General features: G+C 36.0%; 1 protein-coding gene across 9 annotated transcripts in view; it reads left to right on the top strand.

Moving 5' to 3' along the window:
* jmjd1cb (jumonji domain containing 1Cb) overlaps window positions 1-22,512 on the top strand; it is a 251,954-nt gene that overhangs the window by 157,448 nt on the left and 71,994 nt on the right. For 8 of the 9 annotated variants that reach the window (XM_069900764.1, XM_069900771.1, XM_069900765.1 and 5 more), the window contains 4 exons: window positions 4,502-4,673; window positions 4,767-6,268; window positions 7,717-7,889; window positions 14,770-16,913. In XM_069900764.1, coding sequence (XP_069756865.1) covers window positions 4,502-4,673; window positions 4,767-6,268; window positions 7,717-7,889; window positions 14,770-16,913 — 3,991 coding nt within the window. The remainder of the gene's footprint in view (window positions 1-4,501; window positions 4,674-4,766; window positions 6,269-7,716; window positions 7,890-14,769; window positions 16,914-22,512) is intronic. The other variant, XM_069900773.1, reaches the window with a different exon arrangement.

Here is a 22,512-nt window from a genome sequence, read left to right as displayed (position 1 = left end):
TCATTTTGTAATACACTTTGTTTTTAATGTTGCATTTTGAATTATATATATCATAAATATTCAATCTATAGATAACTTTAGCAGTTTGTATGTTGGGGTCTGTCTGGACAATTCTTGGGGAAGAATCTGTCAGTTACGCTCAGAGAGGCTCTATGTTGTGTTGCCCTCGCAGTTCCAGTTAAAGACTGCATCTGAATGTTCACTTCAAGTAAAAATGGTCTTCAATGACCATGAGTAATTTGAGGCCGCTCACTGGTGAATGTGAGTCCAGCCCATTGGTGTGGTATTTCCTGTAATTATGTCAAGAAGTCACGTTAAAATTTGCTCCCACTATTTGAACAATTAAAACTGGTGTCCAACCAATGAAATTTGGGATCTGAAGAAAACTGTATTTATGCTAGGTTTCATCCTTTTCCCTCTTTATTCAAGAAAGTTAGCATCTGAAGATGCTTGTACATATTAAGCATTTCATGATTAAGGAAATGCAGTTATGCAGATTTTTCTGTATTGAATTAAAATATTTTGAAGCCAGTAAATTGGAATTTCAAGTGAAGGAATTGTTTTGCCTTTTAGTTGGATCTTCTACATTTTTCATAATTGTGTCAAAGGCTTAATTTATTGCATTGTGCTTTGGAATTGAAGTTTATTAATATCAATTACAAATTCCCAATTAGCATTGATGCTCTGAGAAGTCAGTGTCTGTGATACCCAGTGTTTTCATTTTCATGTGTTGAACACGAAAGTGCTGGAGAAACTCAGCAGTTCACCAACTGATGAAGGGCTGAGGCCCAAAATGTTGGTTGCCCTATAGGTGCTGCGTGACCTGTTGTGTTTCTCCAGCAATTTTACACAGTGTCTGCAGACTTCCCTGTTCAGTGACTTTCATTTTCGTGTTCTGTACGAGTTTTTGAAAAGAACATTATTATTTGCTTTGGAAATCCAGGTATATGACATTTGAGGTTTTTTTGCCAGGCCTGTTGGGATCACACTTCCTCTGGAGAAGTTGACAGGTTTATGTTCAATGAAAATAAAATTTCTGCTGCTGCTTTTAACAAAAGCTTACTTAAAAAAAAATTCTTAATCTTTAAAAAAATTTTAAATTTTTCGATAGATTAACACATTCCATGCTGAGCTTTTTTTTGGCTGTTTGTAATATTTGTTAACTGCAGGCACATACCTGACTAGCAAGTTCCTGTGCCTTTGAAATTATTCCACTCATCCTCAGTGAAAAGGATAAATAATCCCCTTCCATCCCTAGTTAACTTTTAAAAAAATTTCTATTTGATAACTGGCTCATGACATTTCATATCATATTATGGATTTTGTTGTCAATGCCAGCCTATGATATGGTCATCTAGTTGCTCATGACAGCTGGAATTGAGCCACCATCTTGAAACTCAACAGCCCTAATAGCGTGAAAGTACTTTTACAATACTCTTAATGAATTGCAAGATTTAAACCCAGAGACAATAAAGGAAAGGTGATTATTTTCAGACTAGTGGAAAAGCATTGGGGAAGCAGGAAGTGATAAACATGGAGTTGTTGCCACTGAATACTTGGTCTTTGACCTAGTTGTGTAGCCACAATATCTATGATGATGGTGTAGTTAAGTTTCTGGTCACTGGTTATTCCTGAGATGTTCCAGGCAGGGAATTTGTTGTTTGGAATACAGATGAATGTGAGTCAAGGTGATTAAAGATTTGAACTTGAGCCTAAATCTTGCTTTATGCAGGCACAAGTGAAATAAAATATTTTAATGAAGCAACTGAAAATGACTGGGTTTTGTACATTGTCTGGGAGTGCTCCTGCTTCTGCTTTCTGAGACTGAACATAACTATCATCCTCTCTGCTGATTCCATCCACTTCCGTCCACTAAGGTCACCCCCAATTTCCCATAGTTTCTATTGACCAATTTAACTCAACTTCCTTGATTCAACAGTTCGTGGGTGCTCTCTTAATGTGAAAGGCATTAACTTTCTCCTCAGCTCTGAAATTTATTTTCTTGGTCCATGCTTGTCAAAGGCTGCAATGAGTTCTGAAACCAGATGGTCTAAGCAGAGCACAAACCAAGCAATAATGAGATGGTTATTGATGTGCAGTTGTGTTTGTTGGCATTATCAACAACTCTTTCCATGACTTTGTAAGTCTTTAAAGTGTGCAGTGAATTAAGATGATTGAATATCAGTTATTGTGATGGTGTCAATCTATGGAGAAATCTGAGATGAATTATCTTGTCGGCAATTCTGCCTGTGATTGATTCCAAACCTTTCAGTCTTGTGCTTCGTACTCATGTTGAATTCCAGCATCATTGAAAGTAAGAGAAATTATTCTTATTTTAATTAAATTTAATTTTGTTTAATTTTGGTGACATTTTATCATTTTGCTTTAACATGCATCCTGTCTTCTGTAACTTCAAATTGAACCTTGTTCAATCATTCAGTGTTGCAGTCCTTGTAGCCTAATGGTAGAGTGAGAGATGTGATAGAGCAAGTTTATAGAAAACATTTCTGCTGCTGAGAACTGATTCTTTGATCCAAATACCAAAATGATCTAAATGCTGTAAATTTGAAATAAAAAATAGAGTGTTGGTCATATTTAGAGGGTCAGGCAGCATCTGTGGACAGAGAAACAAAATTAATGTTTTGAGTCAATGATATTTACATTAGAACAACTCATGGATAATCAACTTTGAGATGCTTTCCCATTAAGCACATTTTCCCTCTGCAAAAAGAAATGAAGTATGTTCATTTTATGAAGCTTGGTCTCGGTCTCCATAATATGTTCTAGTTACTCTAATCATTATTGAAAATGATAATAAAAGCATTTTCAGATTTCTGGCACCTGTAGTTTAAAATTTTTTTTTAGCATGAAATACATAGATTTATCAGTAATTAGTAGATTGGAGAGGATGAGGACAAGTTCTGCCTTGTCTTATTTGCTCACAATTTACTGTAGATTTACTGTGACATCTTGATCAACCAAGTAGCTTTGTCTTGTATTGCTTTGCTCACAGCCTGCTTCAGGGTTTCAGTGATGATCTTTCACCTAATAGCTGACATCTGCAGCTTCTCTGGGCTTATTGAATATTGAAGCAGTCTTGATTTGTCAACTCAGAGTAAAATGGTCAGTTATCAGCATGTTTCCTGATGAAATCATACTTCAGAGATTGCTGGAATCAGTGTTGAGGATATAAAGGCTATATGTACCAATATATTTATGATCTCTGGCACATCTATCTGACTGGAGCACAAAGGGCTGTGGTAATTCTGTAGAGGGGTTTTGTTTGTGCAGAGGTTGATACCACATTTATTAAAGATGCCATTGATGTGCATTTGGACAGGAGTGACAGGATTTGGACAGGAGTGACAAGATTTGGACGGGAGTGACAGGATTTGTCCAAGTCAGCATGATTATTTAAAAGGGAAATAATGCATGACAAATCTTCCAGAATTTTTTGAGGATGTAACCATTGATGTGAATAACAGTGCACCAGTTGATGTGTCTTGAATTTTCAAAGGCTTTTGATAATGTCCTGCAGAAGAGATTGGCATGCAAAATGAGAGAAGATGGTATAGGAGGTAATGGACTGATGTGGATAGAAAACTGATGGGGTCCACGCCTCATTTTGGGGGGTGGGGGATATGCACGGGCTAAAATCATAAAAATATTTTTAAAATATAGTTGGTAGGTAAGAAATAAGGAAGAAACCAACTAAACGACTGCTTTACAGGGAAGGGAGCCCATAAACGTTGAGCAGAGTCCTATGAGGGGGACCGCCAAAAATAGATGGAGAATGGCTGACATAGCTGAAAGAATTGAATGTGATCTCTCTAAATTTTCAGACGATGCTAAGATGGGGGACAATGCAAGCTATGAGGAATGTCCCAAGAGGCTGAGCGCGACTTGGTCAGATTAGGATAGTAGAAAAATGCATGGTAGATAAAATGTAGATATATGTGGGGTTATCCACTTGGATAATAACAGGAAGGCAGATTATTAACTGAACAGTGAAAAATGAATGAATCCTGCAATGAATCCTGGGTGTCATGAAATTATTACATGTGTAGATACAGCAAGCAGTGAAGAAAGAAAATGGCATGTTGACCTTTATTGAGAGAGGGTTTGAATAGAGAAGAAGAGAGATCTTACTGCAGTTGCATAGAGCTTTAGTGAGGCACACCTTGTGTACAATTTTGATCTCCATATTCTTCCTTTTGAGGGGATTTAGAAAAGGTTTACCAGACTGATTCCTGGGATGGAAGGAAAACCAGATAAATACATTATATTCACTGGAATCTATCTACAGCCATTGTTCATATCTCCTCATATCCTACCTCACACATTTTTCTAGACTGAATTCTTGGTTACCAATCATATTTTTCTAGAAAAACCTTAAGCATCTCTTGATTGTAGATGTAATAAACTTTATTGAAATCCTTAGAGTAACATCTATTCCAAGTATTGTGGCAAAGTATAAAGAGTATTATTTGCTCATGTCTAGGGTCATTATACACGTGCTCAAGCCAATAGTCCACGATTAGTGATGAGTTCCCAGACTTCATCAGGAAAACAAAATCAGCTGCAACCACGAATCAACCGTTCAAATAAAAGGAAAGAGCCTGATTGCATTGTACTGGAGACCGAGGAGAAATGTGGAAATCTTGTTAAAGAAGGTAAAATCATGTATCCTGTTCTTCATTTCTTCTCACCTTGCATATTTGCAAAGCATAGTGACTACATAAACATATTCCATATTTTTCATATAGAATCTTCAAAGAGCAAAACAAAACAGTCGGTTAATAAAAGGAGAAAGATAGTCGAAGATGAAAAGGAACTGACTTCAGAAAGACTGAAAATAAATAATTCAGATACTGAGAGCAGCGAACCTGAAAATTCTGTTCAAGTAATCTTAGATTCTTCCTCTGAGCAGAGTTCAGAATCTGAACTGCCAAACAAGATAATTTTGTATGACAATAAAGATGAAAAAATCTTTCTGAATAATCCAGATTTAGGAATCAAGATGGTTATTGATAACTCATCTTTCTGTAATAAGATGCAGGAGGTGAACAAGAACAATGTTAGGCCTGAACTGGTTGACAATAAAATTGATTGTCAACAGAGCATGAAATCGCAAGAAGTCACTGGTTCATGCATTGTAGAAGTGAAAACCACCAATGAATCTGAAAAACCATCTCCAGATAGGCTGCTAAATTTATCTGTACAGAAATCTATGCCTCGTATCAGTAATGGAACTTTATCATGTAATGGGCTTCGTGAACCTATTGATATCTGTTCTCTCAGTCTTGCATCTCAAAACATGGAAAAAAACTCCACAAATTCAATGCACTTGTCTTCAGGAAAATATCCATCAGATATTCAAAAATCAAATGAAGATGTAGATCTGAACAATGAAATTAACAGAAAAGTCAAATCTCATGAATTCTCAGTTGTTAATGAATACAATAATAGTTGTGAAAAAGCATCTAGTGCTTCAGCACCACAATCCAATGTTCCTGTTCGTGTTACCAATGAAATCAGTAAACCAAATAAAGCAACCACTTCACCTGAAAGCCTGAAGCCTGAAATCTCATATCCTTGCAGTCCACCTGCTTCAGTTACCAAGCCAACCTCGAGGTGCAAAAATGAATCATCAAGTTTCCAGCATTTGGGGACAAGGACAATTGTGGAAGCTACAAAAAGCCCTTTAATTGTTGATAAAAACGAGCATTTTACTGTTTACAGGGATCCTGCTTTGGTTGGACCTGCGACAGGAATGAAATCTTTGTCATCATATTTGCATCTTCACCCCCTTCAGACTTCAGCACATTCATCTTGTTTGACAACAGATAGTTCTAATTTAAATGTAAAAGTGTCATCACATGATTCTTCTGGATCTCCACAGACTTGTGATTCTAATGATGCTCGGACTCTCAGCAATGCCCTTTCCCACTCAGTTCACACTTCGCATCTCCTTCCTCAAGTGTTACCAGGAGTTGCATCAGCATCTTTGGTGTATGGACATTTAGATTCTATGCCCACAAGAAATGTAAACCCTTCAACACTGACACAATGTCAGCAACAGTTCTTGCAGCAGCAATCCTCTCAGCTCCTTGGCCAGACCCACCCATCTGCTCCTTGTAATAGGCTTGGACTCTATCCTGTGATCTGGCAGTATTCAAATAGAACTAATCTGCCTTCAGGTCAAAGCATGACTTCATCTAAGTGGATTCACCCTGAAAACTCAGTGAATGCTGAAGCTATTAGGAGGGTATGTTCCTTTGTTACATTTTACACTGTACACTCTGGTAATTTGTATGTACACTGTGGTTGAATGTTAACAGTTCCCAAGATGCTATTCTGCAATGATATATATCATCGGTTGCATGTTAATGTTTAATTTACTTGAATAAATATTTTGAAGTTGTAAACTATTATTGACGATGGTCAGTTCAACTGACAGAACTATGTCTTAAAAAGACTGCAATCTTTTGTAGTTTAGAAAGATTGCAAAATTGTTTTGGGTTGTTCATTTGTTCATATCTCACACTTGAGTCTCTAATCTTGACTGGTAATGAGTTAAGACTTCAAATGGCACCTAATTCATTAAAAATTAATGGATGTATATTTTAGGGAAATAGTTACTGATTAGTATTTTAGAAAAACCAGCCATAAATTTGTTTTTAATCAGATTGTGCGGCCCTTTTAAAACTTCCAAGCTTGTTTCTCTAGGGTACTCCCTGACTTAGATCTGGACATTTCTGTCAAGTTCCTGATCATAATTGCAGCTTCCGTAGCATGAGAGAAAATCAGATGGTGGTGTGTAGCTCCAAAGAGCCAAATCAGAAGAAAAATAAGGAGTGGGAGCATCATATCTATCCAGCTTTATCCATAGAGGTAATGGGGTTCATACAAGATGGAAAATAATTGTAACAGGAAACAGCCTTAACATTTCAGCTTTCTCTCGCTAAAAAATGTGCAATTAAAATTAGAACTTCTATGTCCTTAAACTGGGGTAGTCAAGATAAAGTAGTTTATATTTTCTTGTTCCCCCTTTTTAAGTGTTCATTTTTATCAATTAAGTTCAAGAAAAAGCTGGTGCTTGCTATTAAAGAAGTAACATAATGGAAGATTATGTTTTCCTTTTTCATAATTACAATGCAGACTTTGGATGACATTATATCTGTCTGATAGGTACAACTGATTTCATCAGATCAAGGTGACGCTGTGGTACAATTGCTTCAGTGACCCAAATTGATATCTAATGTTATTTGTATGAAATCTACCTGCTCCCATTGTCACCACTCTGGTATCCATCCACATTCCAAAGATAAGTTAAAGAGCCTATTGTAAATTTCCCTCGTGTGTAGGTGAGTTAATGGGAATGTCGGAAGAATAAAATTGGATTAGCATAAATAAACAGGATGAAGGGTGCGCTTCTACTCTGTATAGTTCTATGACTTCTGAGTTGTCTACGTCGTGCAGTTATATTGAATATTTCAAAGCTGTGAAATGGTTGATGGAAGATCATTTGTAACAGGGCAACTAGAATTACTTTCAAGAAGATAAATATTGAATGCATTTCTTATGTGACTGTGCAACAACTGGTTCAAAACATATTATGTTTCTACATGAGTAAATAATTGTACTTAATTTCTGTGCCATCAGTTTCTGAGAGAGCAACATTTTTTGATGTAATTATCTATATTTTTGGAACAGAGTACAACCAATCCTTGGCTACCTCAGCACACCACTGTGACCTCAGCTGATGGTCTGGGGTTACTAAACCACATTCCTGTGCGCCTTGCCAGTGCTGAACCTCATCGATCCTTGAAACTGGCCCCGCGTTCTAGTACAACATTGTCTAAGTCAACTGTAAATCATCAAAAAGAGTAAGCCTTCCTGTCTTTGAAGCTATTCAAGCATGTTGTGAGTGGTGTTAAAGAGGGCAAATTAGGATAACATAACTGGGTTTAATATTGTGATTGGAATGATCAGAGTTTTAGAAGGGATATGAGGAGGTTCTTTTTCACCCAGAGAGTGGTATGTAAATAGAATACACTACCTGAGAGCATGGTGGAAGGAGTGTGGTTGACAGCATTTAATAAGTATCTGGACAAGCACTTGAATTTACCAGGCTTGAATGGTTATGGGCCAAGTTCTGGAAGGTTGGATTAATATTGATGAATTCTGGCTGGTGGACATGGATACGGTAGGCCAAATGGTTTGTTTTCATACTGTATGACTTCAGGAAATGAGTCCATAGATTACTTTTGGGCCAACCTAATGAGCTGCAGACAACCTGTCTCGAGAACAGCATGATTCAGAGGTACAAAGTTAAAGTTGTTGAAGACTAATCACCCTTCATGCCTGGTCTGCTGTTCATAGAACATTATTCTTTTTTAACTTTGGCTCCACTTTCTGCTTTGTTCCCTATCTCTTGATTCCCTTAATATCTTAAGTATTTTCCATTTCTATCCTGAACTTACTGAATAACTGAGGAACCTTGGCACTTTTGGGTATTGATTGCCAAAGATTTAAAACTGAGGCTGAAATTTTTTTCTAATCTCTCTCCAGAATGGCAAAACCATTATTTTTATTTGGGATTGTGCCTCCTGTCTCTTGATATCCCATCCTGAACCTATAAAGCCCCTCATTTTTCTGACTTTGGGAGAACAGGCCCACTTTGTTGATTGCTTCTCTTGATAAATCTGCCATTCTGGGAATCAATCTGATGCACCATTGCTGCACTCTGATGGGAAGTATATTCTTCTTGTGCAGAGATCAGATCTGTATTCAATACTCCAGATGTGGTCTCACAATGGCATTTTCTGATTATAGACAAAATCCTCATTATTAAGGCTTTCGGAATTGCTTTTTGTACCGGCATTTTCGTAATTCATGAGTAATGCACCTAATTCTCTCTGAGTGCCAACATCTCTCTCACCATTTAAAAAAAAAAGTATCCTTTTTAATCTCATTTTTTTTGTGAAGGATCAAATAAACACTTCCACTAATTTTCATGAAGTCTTAGAACCTACCACATCCATTCTAACCTTTTGCCCATCTATACCAATCCCATTTGCCTGCATTAGGACACATGGTGCTTGTCTAAATTATGTGCCTGTATAAAATGTATAAATGCCTCTTAAACATGTTGTGAAGTATGTTTCATATCTAGATCTGGAGGGCTTGAGTTATAAGGAAAGGTTAGATAGGATAGGATTTTTTTCCCCCTGTAGCTCAGGAGGCTGAAGGACAATGCTATAGAGATTTACCAAATCATCAGGAACCGGAATAGGAAACTAGAAGGTATAGGGTTAAGCAGAGTTGGGAAAGATTTAAAAGGTGGATTAATTCTTTCCACCTAGATGATGGTGTGTATATGGAACAAGCGAAGTGGTAGAGATGGCTGCAGTTATAACTTAAAAAAAAAATTTGGACAGTTACATGACTGTCGAAGGCTTGTAGGAATATGGGGCAAATGAAGGCAAATAGGACCAGCTCAGATGGGCTACTTGGTTGGCATGGACGTTGAGCCAAGTGCCTGTTTCCATGCTATATGACTACATCAGCTGCTCTCAGTGGGGCTGGGTGGGGGGCGGGGACATTAAGATCCCTTTTAAAACTTCCTCTCACAAATTATGCCCTATTATTTTTTATATTCATGCCATGTGAAAAAACATTTTGACTATCCACCATATTTCGGCTTCGCATAATCATAAATACTTCTTTTGGGTCACCTCTATCCCTTTTCTCCAGAGAAAACAAGTCCTGCTTGTTCAATCTCTCCCTGTAACAAAAGTCCTCCAATCTAAGCAATATCCTGATGAATGTCCTTTGTAGTTTCATCTGCACAATCACATCCTTCCTTTAGAATGGCCACTAGAACTGAACATAATCATCCCAAAGTGCAGTCTAACCAGTGCTTTGTAAAGTTGCAACATGGCTTCCTGACCTATGAAGGAAAAGTGTGTTCTTTATCACTTCATTGATTGATGTTGAAACTCTTGGGGTGTTAATAGATCCTTTCAGACTCGCAAGTGGTCCCAGGAATTAATGGGCAATTGGCCTAAAAAGAGTTTAGTGTGAAAGGAAAATCTTCTCAATGCTGGCATGAGATGATGTCATCTCATGCTGGGGACAGACTGCCTCAACCCCTAGTACAATCCAATCAGGCAAGTGTAGAATGGCCAATTGGATAGAAATGACCTAAGTTTTTGCATGAGAGGAGAAATGTGAAGGAAGAAAAGATTAAAATGGTATAAACTTTGCCGTGGGAAAGTTGCAATGGTGGGAGAGAAGAAATAAATAGCAATAGTGGACAATTTTTAAATAGCATGGGAAAGTTGGAAGCACTATAGCACACAATTTATAAAGACGGAGGGGGCGGGAGCAGCGATGCTGACCTGACTTCCCAGCATGCTGTGCGGCAGAGAAACCCCTCCATGAGTGCTCTCTGTATGCAGATATGCATACAGCCCTTTCTCTGCCACAAGGCATGCTGGGAAGTCAGGTCACCGTCACTTCCCCCACCCACCCCAGACTTTATAAATTATGTGCTGTAGCGCTACCAAGTTTCCCATGCTATTTAAAAATTGTCCACTATTGCTATTTATTGCTAGCACTTTCCCACAGTCCTTTATAAATGTTTATATAGGGTCAGCACATCAACAATGGGCTGAAGGGCTTATACTGTGCTGTACATAAAGCTTAATTATGCTATAATAGGCATTATTAATTTTGTTCCATTAGAAGATTTTAATACATTGATCAGGATTTAGGGCAGGTCCACCATTGCTCATGTGTCATGACATCACTGGTAGAAGTTAGAATAGCCCTAACCCTGGGGATGGCTCCTTGAAAGTGTGAATGTGTGCAGTGTCCCAGTTAAGAGTGGTCAAGTATGAACAGCAGAAACACCATTCCTATCCTGGGACACTGAATGGTTAATTTAGTGGAATGCAAGTATAAAAAGGGCTATAGATTTAGGTACCTTGGTCTCTCTGTTCATTGACACTTCTTAAAGCCTTACTATTTATCTATCCTCCTCCTATTTAACTTTGCAAAATTCATTACCTCACGCTTGTTTGGATTAAATTCCACGTGCCATTTCGCTGCCCAACTTTTCATTTGATCCATATCTTGCTATAGGTTCAAACAACCTTGCTATCCAGAACAATTTTCATGTTATCTACACTCTTGTTTGTTCTTATCGAAGTAATTAATATGTATTAGAAACAGTAAAGATCCTAGCATTGATCCACATGGTGCACCACTAGTCACAGACTTCCAATCATAAAACTTTCTCACATACTGCATTCTATTTCCTACCCAAGCCAATGTTTGATCCAATTAGTCAACTCCATTTGGATGCCATGTCCTTTAACCTTTCGATGCAGGACTTCAGCAAGTGCTTTATCTACTTTTTCTGTTTTCTGTGAGTTTTTATTGGAAAAAAAACCTCCAAAAAATTAATTATCTTCTTTTCGTCGGTCCATGGTAAATTTGCACAATACTGTTTATTACTTTTTCCCAAGGGCTTTGCAATCTCTTCATATAGATTTGAGCATTTTCATTGTTACTGATGTCAAGCTGACTGATGTAGAATACTATGTTTTCTCTTGCTCTCATTTCATTAATAGTGGTGTCTCATTTGATTCCTTCCGAAACCTTTCTAGAATTTGTGCTTTTGGAATATGACACAAGGCATTTACTTGATCCTTGAAATCAAGGCACTGCGATTAAGTTCTCCAAGTGATTTTATTTAACGCACACTAATTTAATCCACTCTTAAAATTTCACTGGGTTTTCTGTGTTGTCCTTCATGATGGCAGTCAAAAAAACATTTGTTTAGTTTCTTTACCAGCTCCTTGTTTCTGCAATATAATTTCTCCTGTGTCAGTTTGTAATAAGATGAGAAGGACACACAAATAGGAGCAGGAATAAATAATTTGGTCTTCACATCTACCCGATCAGAGTAGTGTCTAAACCAGTAAGTATAACACAGAAAGAAAATAAGGAGGGGAATATGAGCAGATTGAGCAGTCAAAGAAAAAGGAGATGGTTAGACATTAAAGTTTCCTGCAGTTATTAAAATAATGAAGCACATTTATAAAAGTCCATTTTCAGTGCTGGAGAAATTGTTTAATTGTAATCAAGACTTGAATTGCTCAAGATCAGGGAACAACCCTTTCATTGTTGAATTTAAATGCTGTGTACAGATATCTAACATATAACCATGTAACAATTACAGTACGGAAACAGGCCATCTCCGCCCCTCTATTCCGCACCGATTTATGTGAACTCCACTAGTCCCAGCTACCTGCTCTCCCTCTCCATAACCCTCCAATCCCCTCACATCCATGTACTTATCCAACCCAAATGACAAAATTGACCCTGCTGCAACCACCTCTCCCAGAAGGTCATTCCACTCAGCCACCACTCTCTGAGTGAAGAAGCTTCGTATTATGTTACCTCTAAAATTTTGCCCCCTAACCCTTAACATGACCCCTCGTTCCAATATCACCTATCTTCAAGGGGAAGAGGCTATTCACATCTACTCTATCTATCCCCCTCTTAATTTTAAATACCTCCTCAACCTTCTACGCTCCAATGAATAAAGACCCAGTCTGCTCAATCTTTCTTTGTATTCTAGATACTCCAATCCAGGCAACGTTTTAAAAGTTTGAAAGTTTGTCCTCAACTTGTAACTTAATGAAGTCCAGCTCTGTTGAGCTGTGTCATGCAGGACCTGACTGCACTTTGCTCTTGCTTTACGTGTAAGGCAATGCAAATAAACCCTGTCCACTGATTGATATAATGGCCTCTGACATCTCGTTTGGTCAGAAAAGACTGTTGATTTTTAATTGTCAGATAATTTAGAAACTTGTGAAAATAATTAAATAATAAGAAGATATTTTAAAAAAATTCTTCAACTGATGCATTTGACAAAATTGTTAATCATTGAAAAAACATACAGTGCTTACTTTCCTAGTGAATGTCACCAGCCAAATTAAAATGTTATGGAGAGCCCCTGGGCATGAATGAGTCCAAAGATGGGGGAAGGTGCATGTGACATTAAGAAAATTTTGCAGTTATGCATGACCCTGGAGCATGTTAATGCCTGAGTTGCACCATGTTATTTTTATTCACTAGGGAACAGCTGGCTTGTTACCACAATTTAACCCACCATTTATTTTGTAAAGTCTGGGATATATCTCACATGAGTTAAACAGGAACGTCTGCAGATGCTGGGATTGTAGTGGAATACACAAAAGTGCTGAAGAGGCTCAGCATGTTCCGCAGCTTCAAAAGCAAATAAAAGGTAATCATCGTTTCAGGCCTGAGCTCTTCGTCAAGGTATGAGCAAAAAGCAGACAGGCACCTGAATAAAAATGTGGGGGAAGACAGGAGGGAGGAGGAGATAGAGGAGCACAGAGTAATGGATAAGAGGTCATGGGTGGGAAGTTAGAATAGAAAAAAGCTGGTGATTTAGGGGAGGGCATAGATCTTTGAGTGGACAGGGAAGGGAAGAGGCGGAGAGCTGGTGGAAAAAAAGAGAGGGGGGCTTAGCAAAAGCTGGAAGTTGATGTCACGTGGTTGGAAAGTGCAAATGGAATGCTTGGCAGGCCACATGGCTGTGGAAGTGAGTTTGGGTGATCACATGCTCAAAGCTTGGATTGCAGAAAGGGAGCAGTGAGAGAGACTCTCACAGAGAGAGGAGGAGATCTTCATGAAGAGGCTTCATAATTCCGTCATGGCACTCTCCAACCACACAGCATTAAAGTGGACTTCTTCAGCTTCTATTAAACACTATACCCCCTCTCTTTCTTTTCCTATCCCTCTACTTTCCTCCAGCTCTCCACCCCCCCCCTCTTCTTCATTCCCCTATCACCTCAGCTTTTTTCTCTTATATCCTCCCACAAATATCCACCTATGACCTCTTACCTGTTATCCTATGTTCCTTCCCTGTTGCTTTTTTCCTCATCTCTTCCCCCCACATTTGTATTCAGGTGCCTGCCTGCTTTTTCCTTGTACCTTGACGAAGGGCTCAGGCCTGAAATATTGGTTATTCTTTACTTCCTATAGATGCTGCATGACCGGCTGAACTTCTCCAGAACTTTTGTGTACATTTCACAGGCTCTTAGTTTTACAGTGATAGATTTATTTAATAATGGATATTGTTTGGTCCTTACTAATCTTTTGACTTGTGCCAAATTAACAGCTGAAATTCCGATAATACAATACAAGCTAATTTTTAAAATCTATTTTTAATGGCATTTTACAGTTTGGAATATATTTCAGTCAAGCAGCATCTGTGGAAGCAAAGATATGGTTAACATTTTGGGTTTCAACCCTGCATCAAGATGCCTCCATCCTTTGGCTCCGTGGATGCTGTTTGACTGTTCGAATTCTGCCAGCAGTTTATTTTTTTGCTCCAGCTTCTGTTGTCTCTTGTGAATCGATGATTTGGAATATCTTGACCATGAAAAAATGATGTTAATGAAAGTTCATTTTGATGATTGGTACCAACACTGTGGCTGCAAAATGTTGAAAAATAGATACAAGTTGTTTCATGTAGATTCATTGATAATTAAATTTTAATATTGATACGTTAGGAAAAAATGCATGCATTGCAAGAAAATATTTCTGCTTTTCACGGTTCTCTAACTTTGGGAAAGGTTTGCAGTATTTGAAACATGGATATTCTTTTCAGGGAAATCTTTTGTACAATCTTTTCACCTGTTTCTTTTGGTTTTTTTTTTATAGAAAAATTGATTCATTCCATTCTGTTACTTCTCAAATGAAACTTGATTCTAATCATGATGGACATTCACAAGGGGTGGAAAGTCAGCTGGCCCAAGGATTTTTGAATGCAGTCTTTCATCAGAATAAGTTCAAAAGATCACTCCAGCAACAAAGTGATAATCAGAATAAATTTAAAGAAGAGAGTCGTAGGATCCTACAGGAGAGCATTGAAGTGGCTCGTCTTGCTTCCACAGTCAAGACAAATGAAATAATTAAAAGTGGCCATTCTAGAATTCCATCTTTGCCCACTGAAAGCTTAAAACCTCAGAACACAAAGGAAGATAAAGAAACTAAGTGTTATGCAATTCAACTTTATGCATCAAAGAACTCAGTACCTCATTCTGTACCCCAGAGTAACTATTTTACTAATTTGTCAAACAGCATTATAAATGAGCCACCAAAGTTATACCTGTCTAAAGATGCATATCCTTGTGCTGAGCAAACAAGTTCTGCATCTCCTGCTGTGCTTTCCTATAATAAGACTCTTTCCAAACCATCTCCACTTATTAAGCACCAACCCAAGGGCGAGGGATCAGATGGGGAACCTAAAGAACAGTTTCCCCCCCAAGTGACTTTTCAGAATGCCAATTCAAGTACTTCTGATCACAGGGGAATGACAGAACAATTGCCAGTTTTTACATCAAATGTTTCAAGGGGTATGTCATCTCTGCACAGAGCTCCAGCTTATCAATATCCATCTCATCATATTACAGAACAAAAAGGTAATTATCGTAGTCTTTCCCCGCCGACCTTAACTCCAGTACTGCCTGTAAATGCTGCTAAGCTCTCTGAACTGCAGAAACCTCCAACTTTACTGCCAGAGCCAAGGCCTGAAGTGAAAACCTGCACGAACAATCATGTAGTCAGTTCTAATGATGACTGGAACACCAGTAACAAATTTATTTATAAACCTGTTTGCCATTTGGACAACAAAAACAATGAAGTATTACGAATCTCACCAGCTTCTGTTATTGTCAGACCATCTTCCATAGTTCAGCTGGAAAGTAAAGCAGAATTTCAGTGTAATGGAAAGGATTATGGAAAGAAACAGTTGTTAATGCAATCCAATTCATTTGAATCAAAATTTAAAGATGTGTGTAAAATAATTTTGCCTGATTTAAATTTAGATACCTCACATGTAGAACATGAAAGTAACTTAAAAGCTTTCCCTTTAGGTAACAATTTGGGCTCCAGAGCTGTTAACATTGCTTCATACAATAGCAATGCTAATCCCTCAACTTCTGGAGCCACAACAACTAACTTCTTAAGTGGCAAAGAAACAGATATAACCTCTTGTCACTCATACACTGTAGTCAATAACAGTGCAGCAGAAGGCATAATTTCCAAAACTTCAGATAATTTTAGATCATGGATACAGGAATGCACAATAAATACTACATCTGTTGCTGTCTCATCAACTGTTGCTATAAGAACAGGAGGCACTGTACAAAATGACACAGGAATCCCAAACACAATTGATTGCTACCAGCTGAAGAAACACAAGGCAGCACTAGCTATGGCCCATTCTGAAAATACTCTTCCTAATACCAATGAGCCTGCAAGTCTTAAAAGTGATCAAAGTTCAGGAGCTCTACCTCCCAAAAATACTGGAACAACAGGTGTGCTTTGTAAAGTAAGTTCTGTCACCAATGGCCAGATTATTCCATCCAATCAGCCTAGTTTTCACACAAAACTGAAAAAGGCCTGGCTAACAAGACACTCCGAAGAAGACAAAAGCATGTGTAAAATGGAAAATGCAGGAAATGCAAAGAATGATGCAAAGGAGCTCATTACAATTGGCTCATCAGCTTCCACAACAAATGATATGGATGAGAAAACTCAATCTGATATAAAAATTGAGCAGGATGTAAGAAAAACAAGAGGAACAAAAAGAATATACGAATCTGGCTCTGAAAGTGATGTGTCAGATGAATGTGAAAATAAATTGGAGCACAGGGCTAAACGTCAACCCAAACCAACCTACAAAAAGAGGCAAAATGATCTACAAAGACGAAAAGCTGAAACAGAGAGAGAGGAGGTGGAAATGAAACCTAATGGTACTTTATATAGGAATGCAAAGGGAAAGAAGAGTAAACTTCAGAGCAGTAAGTAGATTTCTTATCTAATTTGGCATATTTATGGTTTCAAATTCTGTACGTTAAAACGTGTTTAAAAGTATAACAAAAGTGGTTGTTTCAAGTTTAAATACTTTCTGGGTCCAACACAAAATGGTGACAACAAAATTATCTATCTTTATAATTAGATATTCTTGATCAATGTTGACATAATCTTGTGGACAGTCAAGCATTTAATCTTTTTATTTTTTCATCAAATAAGAAACAGTGACATGATAGGATTTACTTTATTGTTTGTCTTTGAATTTAGGAGTCAATAATAGAATTAGAGTTGCCAATTAATTATGGGTTCTTTACAAAAAGAAGTTACTGAACCATTTTTACACTCAGATTTCTGCTGTCAGCCCACAAATTATCAGATGTATCCTTCCACAATCGCATTTGGTAGCTGATCTCGTACTATAGTCACTAAATTACTACACAATATATAGACTGTGAACAAATGTTCTAAGATAAACAGTAAACTAAAACGTTCATTGCTTTTTTTAAAACAATTGTTTGGTTTGCGTTAAAGAAATGTCAGTTCAGTAAATTGAATGTGATGTTAACAGAATGATGTTCTATACACTTTCATTTATAATTTCTCTCTTCCTAATAATACTAACTTGTTGCAGATTTTGCTTTCAGTATTTAAACTAAATAATAATTACAGTATAACTGTTAATCTGGCATGTTTTGGTGGTGCCTGATTTTCAGGACTCGCAATGTAATTTTATTAATAGATTATATTTAATTCACATTAAAAAAAAATTGTGGATATTATAATAGAATTTAATGGAGAAGGGCATGGAAGTTAAAGAGTTTATGGAAAATAACAATTATATCCTGGAATATATCAATGTTATGAAAGAAATGACGTTAGCTGAGTAAAAGTGCATCAAGGTGGGTGGATCCTGATCAGGTGAATTGTAGAACATTATGGAAAACAAGGGAAAATATTGCTTGGGCCCTGGCAGAGTTTTTGTATCTTCTTTAGCCACAGATGAGGTGCCAAAGGACTAGCTAATGTAGTGCTTTATTTCAGAAAGTATGCAAGGATAAACCAGGGATCTACAGGCCAATGAGCCTCTCGTCAGTGGTGGGAAAGTTACTGGAGAAGATTCTGTAAGACAGGATCTACATATATTTGAAAAGTAACAGACTGACTAGAGATAGTTAGCATGGCATTGTATGTGGGAAATTATGGCCCATGAATTTGTTATTTTTTTTAATGAGACCAAGTAGATTGATGAGGGTAGGCCTTCAGTAAGATCCCACATGGAAAGTTAGAACACAGGGCTTTCAGGATAATCAATCCAACTAGATACAAATTTCACTTCATAATACTGGAGGGTCGTTTTTAGATTGGAAGTCTGTAACCATTGATGTGCTGGGACCCATGTTTGTCCTATTTGAAAAATTATTTAGATCAAAATGTTGGTCACATGATGAGTAAGTTTTCAGATGACACCAAAATTGGTGGCAGTGTAGCCAATTAATAAGATTGTTTAAGATTGCAACGAGATATTGATCAACAGGAAAAGTGGGTAAAGGAATGGCAGTTGGAATTTAACTGACAAGTGCAAAGTGATACATTGAGGGAAGTTAAACCGGGGCAGGATGTGCACAGTAAATGGTAGGGCCCAGTGGAGTGTTGTTGAAGGGAGAGTCAAAGGTGTAAAAGTATGTAGTTCTTTATGAGTGGCAACTCAAATGGAGTAAAAAGGAGATGATAAGCTTTGCTGAGGTGCTGAGTGCAAGAGTTGGGACATCATTTTTTTAAAAAACTTTATTTATTCGTTCAAAAAACAAATAGTACATAACATATACAACAATTAACCATAAACATGAACATTATTTTTATAGAAAAGAAAAAAAAAGAAAAGAACCCCCCCCCCCTCAGCCAACTCTCTTAAGGAGAGCCATAAAGAAAGAAAAAATATTAAAGAAAAATTAAACATACATATTAAGATCTAATCAATATAAATTGAAATGTAAATATTCTGAGTATAACAACCACTTATTAATAAAAAAAACTTTAATTATCACGTGAAACATATGTAATTTTTTCCATTATTAAACAATATTTCATCTCATTATGCCATCTATTAATATCAATCATATTTGTATCTTTCCACATACTAGCAATACATTTTTTCGCTACAGATAAAGCTAAATATACAAAAGCAAGTTGAAACTTATCTAATCCCAAACCTTTCAAAGGTTGCAAACTACCCAATAAAAATACTGTCGGATCTAAAAGTATTTTAATCTTATACAGGTATTCTAAAAACAATTGAATTTTCTTCCAAAAAGATTGTATATGTGTACATGACCAAACAACATGAAAAAAAGTTCCAACAGAATTACCACATCTAAAACACAAATTTGATTCATGAAAACCATACTTTTTTAATTTTTCAGGTGTTAACTATAATTGATGTAAAAAAAAATTATAGTTAATCATTGCATAACGTGCATTTGTCAATCTAGTTACACTATCATAACAAATATCTAACCAATCATTCTCGGAAAAAATAAAACCAGTATCCGCTTCCCATTTACTTTTAGATCTATCCCAACCCTTTTTATCCATACCATCCTGTAATATTTGATACATAGATGAAATATAACCCTTCTCTGGTACCTTCATAAAAAAAATCTCAAATTTAGTCATTTCAGGTAAAATCATATCTCTACCAAACGTATGTTTTACCAAAGATCAAATTTGATAATAGAGAAACAAAGAGTTCTTATCAATACCAAAACTGTCCCTCATCTGATAAAAATTTACCCTCTTTAAAACAATCTCCCAAATTTTTCACACCTTTAAATCTCCAATGCAATAAACTTCGATTATGTATTGAAAAAGAAATAAGTTGATTATTATACAACAGAGTCAAAGCTGAAAATTCACCCCTAGAGCCTATCATTTTATTTTTCTTAATCCATAACTTCATTAGATTTTTTAATATAGGCACATTATATTGCTGTAACAAATATATATTCCATCTAAACCAAAATTGATGTATTTCAAATTCAGAAATATTTGCCATCTCAATTTTGGCCCAACTAGGAGGCCGTTCCAAATCCATCAATGAACTAATAAATTTAAGTTGGGCTGCTTCATAATAATTTTGAAAATGTGGTAAATGTAATTCCCCCAACTCATATTTCCAAGTTAATTTATTCAAAGCTACTCTCAAAAATTTACCTCTCCATAAAAATTCCCTAACCATTTTATTCAAATCTTGAAAAAAAAATTATCAAGTAAATACGGAATAGATTGAAACAAATATTGCATATGCGGAAAAATATTCATCTTAATTGTATTTATCCTACCCAATAAATTAATAGGTAAATCTTTCCATTTAATCAAATCAATTTTAATTTTTTTTATTAAAGAAACATAATTTAATTTATATAAAGATTGATAATTAATATTCAAAATTATACCCAAGTATTTAATTTGATCAGTCCATCTCAAATTAATAATATTCTTATAAACTGAATAATCTCCTTCACTTACCAGTAATATTTCACTTTTTTCTCAATTAACTTTATATCCAGAAAGACATCCATATTGTATTAAACACTCCTTCAAGTGCAAAAGTGACTGAGCTGGGTTTATTAAATACACCAATACATCATCAGCAAATAAATTAATTTTATACTCATCTAAAACTTTCATACCTTGTATCTGTGTATTTTGTCTTATCAGCTGTGCTAAAGGTTCAATCACTAACGCAAACAAAGCTGGTGATAAAGGACAACCTTGACGAGTTCATCGAGATAGCTTAAAGGGTTCCGAAATCAAGCTATTCGTCACTACTCTAGCTACCGGTTTACTATATAAAGCCTTAATCCAACCAATAAAGAAAGGTCCAAACTTAAATTTCTCTAGAACTTTAAACAAAAAATTCCACTCAACTCTATCCAATGCTTTTTGGGTCATCTAAAGATTGTCAAAATTATTAATCAAACTAATCATGAGCAGAATATTATCTAAAGCATATCTATTCTTTATAAAACCTGTTTGATCCATATGAATCAACTTGGGTAAAAATTTATCCAATCTATTCGCTAATATTTTAGCTATTATTTTATAATCTACATTTAACAACAAAATTGGTCTATATGAAGATACTTTCAAAAGAACTCTATCTTTTTTTGGGATTACTGTAATTAAAGCACTAGAACAAGACTCAGGTAATTCATAATGTTCTCCAACTTGACGTAATACATCCCCAAACACTGTAGATAAATCATCATAAAAAATTTTATAAAATTCAACCGAAAATCCATCATCACCAGGCGATTTACCGTTCGGCATTTCCGTCATAGCCATTTTAATTTCCGAATCAGTAAATGGTTCATCTAACTCCTGTATATCTGCATCCTCTAATATCGTTAAACTCAACTGTGATAGAAAACGATCAATCGATCCAGTTTCTTGTTTTTCTTCAGATGTATATAACTTTTTATAAAATGAACAAAATTCATCATTAATCTCACGAGTTTTATAAGTAATAAGAGCATTCCATCTAACAGCAATAATAGTCCTCGAAACCTGTTCTTTCTTTAATTGCCATGCCAATACCTTATGTGCTTTCTCTCCCCATTCATAATACCGTTGTTTAGTCCTATTAATAACACATTCAAATTGTTAAGATTCCAAAGTATTATATTCCAATTTCAACCTAGATAATTCTATTTTCTGATCTTCAGTAGCATCTTTCTGGAATTCCTTTTCTAACTCATCAATCTGTTTCTCTAATTCAAGACTCTGATTTAATCGATTCTTTTTTATTTTAGAAGTATAACTAATTATTTGTCCTCTCAAATAAGCTTTCATAGCATCCCATAATACAAACTTACTTTGAACAGAATTAGAATTTTCTTTAAAAAAAAGCCGTATTTTTTAACAACATTATATTAAACCTCCAACGATAGGCCACTTGAATTTTCTCAGAAGTTACATATGTAAAATATAACAAAGAATGATCTGAAATCACCCTACTTTTATATTCCGCTTGTTGTATTTTCCCTTGTAAATGTGCTGATACTAAAAAAAGTCGATCCTTGAAAACGATTCATGTCTAGATGAATAAAAGGAGAAATCTTTCTCTGTCGGATTAAGACGTCTCCAGATATCTACTAAATTAAGATCTTTCATCAACGCTTGAACCTGAACTGCCATCTTAGATTTCTTAACTTTCTTTGGAGATTTATCTAATAAAGGTTCCAAAACACAATTAAAATAACCACCAACTAAAATATTATCATTAGCCTGACCCAAATATAAAAATGCACCTGAAATAAATATTTCATCATCTACATTTGGGGCATAAATATTAAGTAAAGTCCAAAATTCGCTAAAAATCTTACAATTCAATTTAAGAATACAATCCTGCCGTTTCCTCCATTGATTGTAATTCAAAAGATAAATTTTTATGTATCAAAATTGCTACGCCTTTAGCCCTAGAATTAAATGAAGAAGAATATACATGCCCAACCCAGTCCCTCTTTAATTTCATACTTTCCTTCACATTCATATGTGTTTCTTGTAAAAAAGCAACATCAATTTTCA

This window comes from Narcine bancroftii, chromosome 10 (genome assembly GCF_036971445.1).
Source record: "Narcine bancroftii isolate sNarBan1 chromosome 10, sNarBan1.hap1, whole genome shotgun sequence".
Taxonomy (NCBI): Eukaryota; Metazoa; Chordata; class Chondrichthyes; order Torpediniformes; family Narcinidae; genus Narcine; species Narcine bancroftii.
This window is presented reverse-complemented; position numbering and strand designations above follow the sequence as displayed.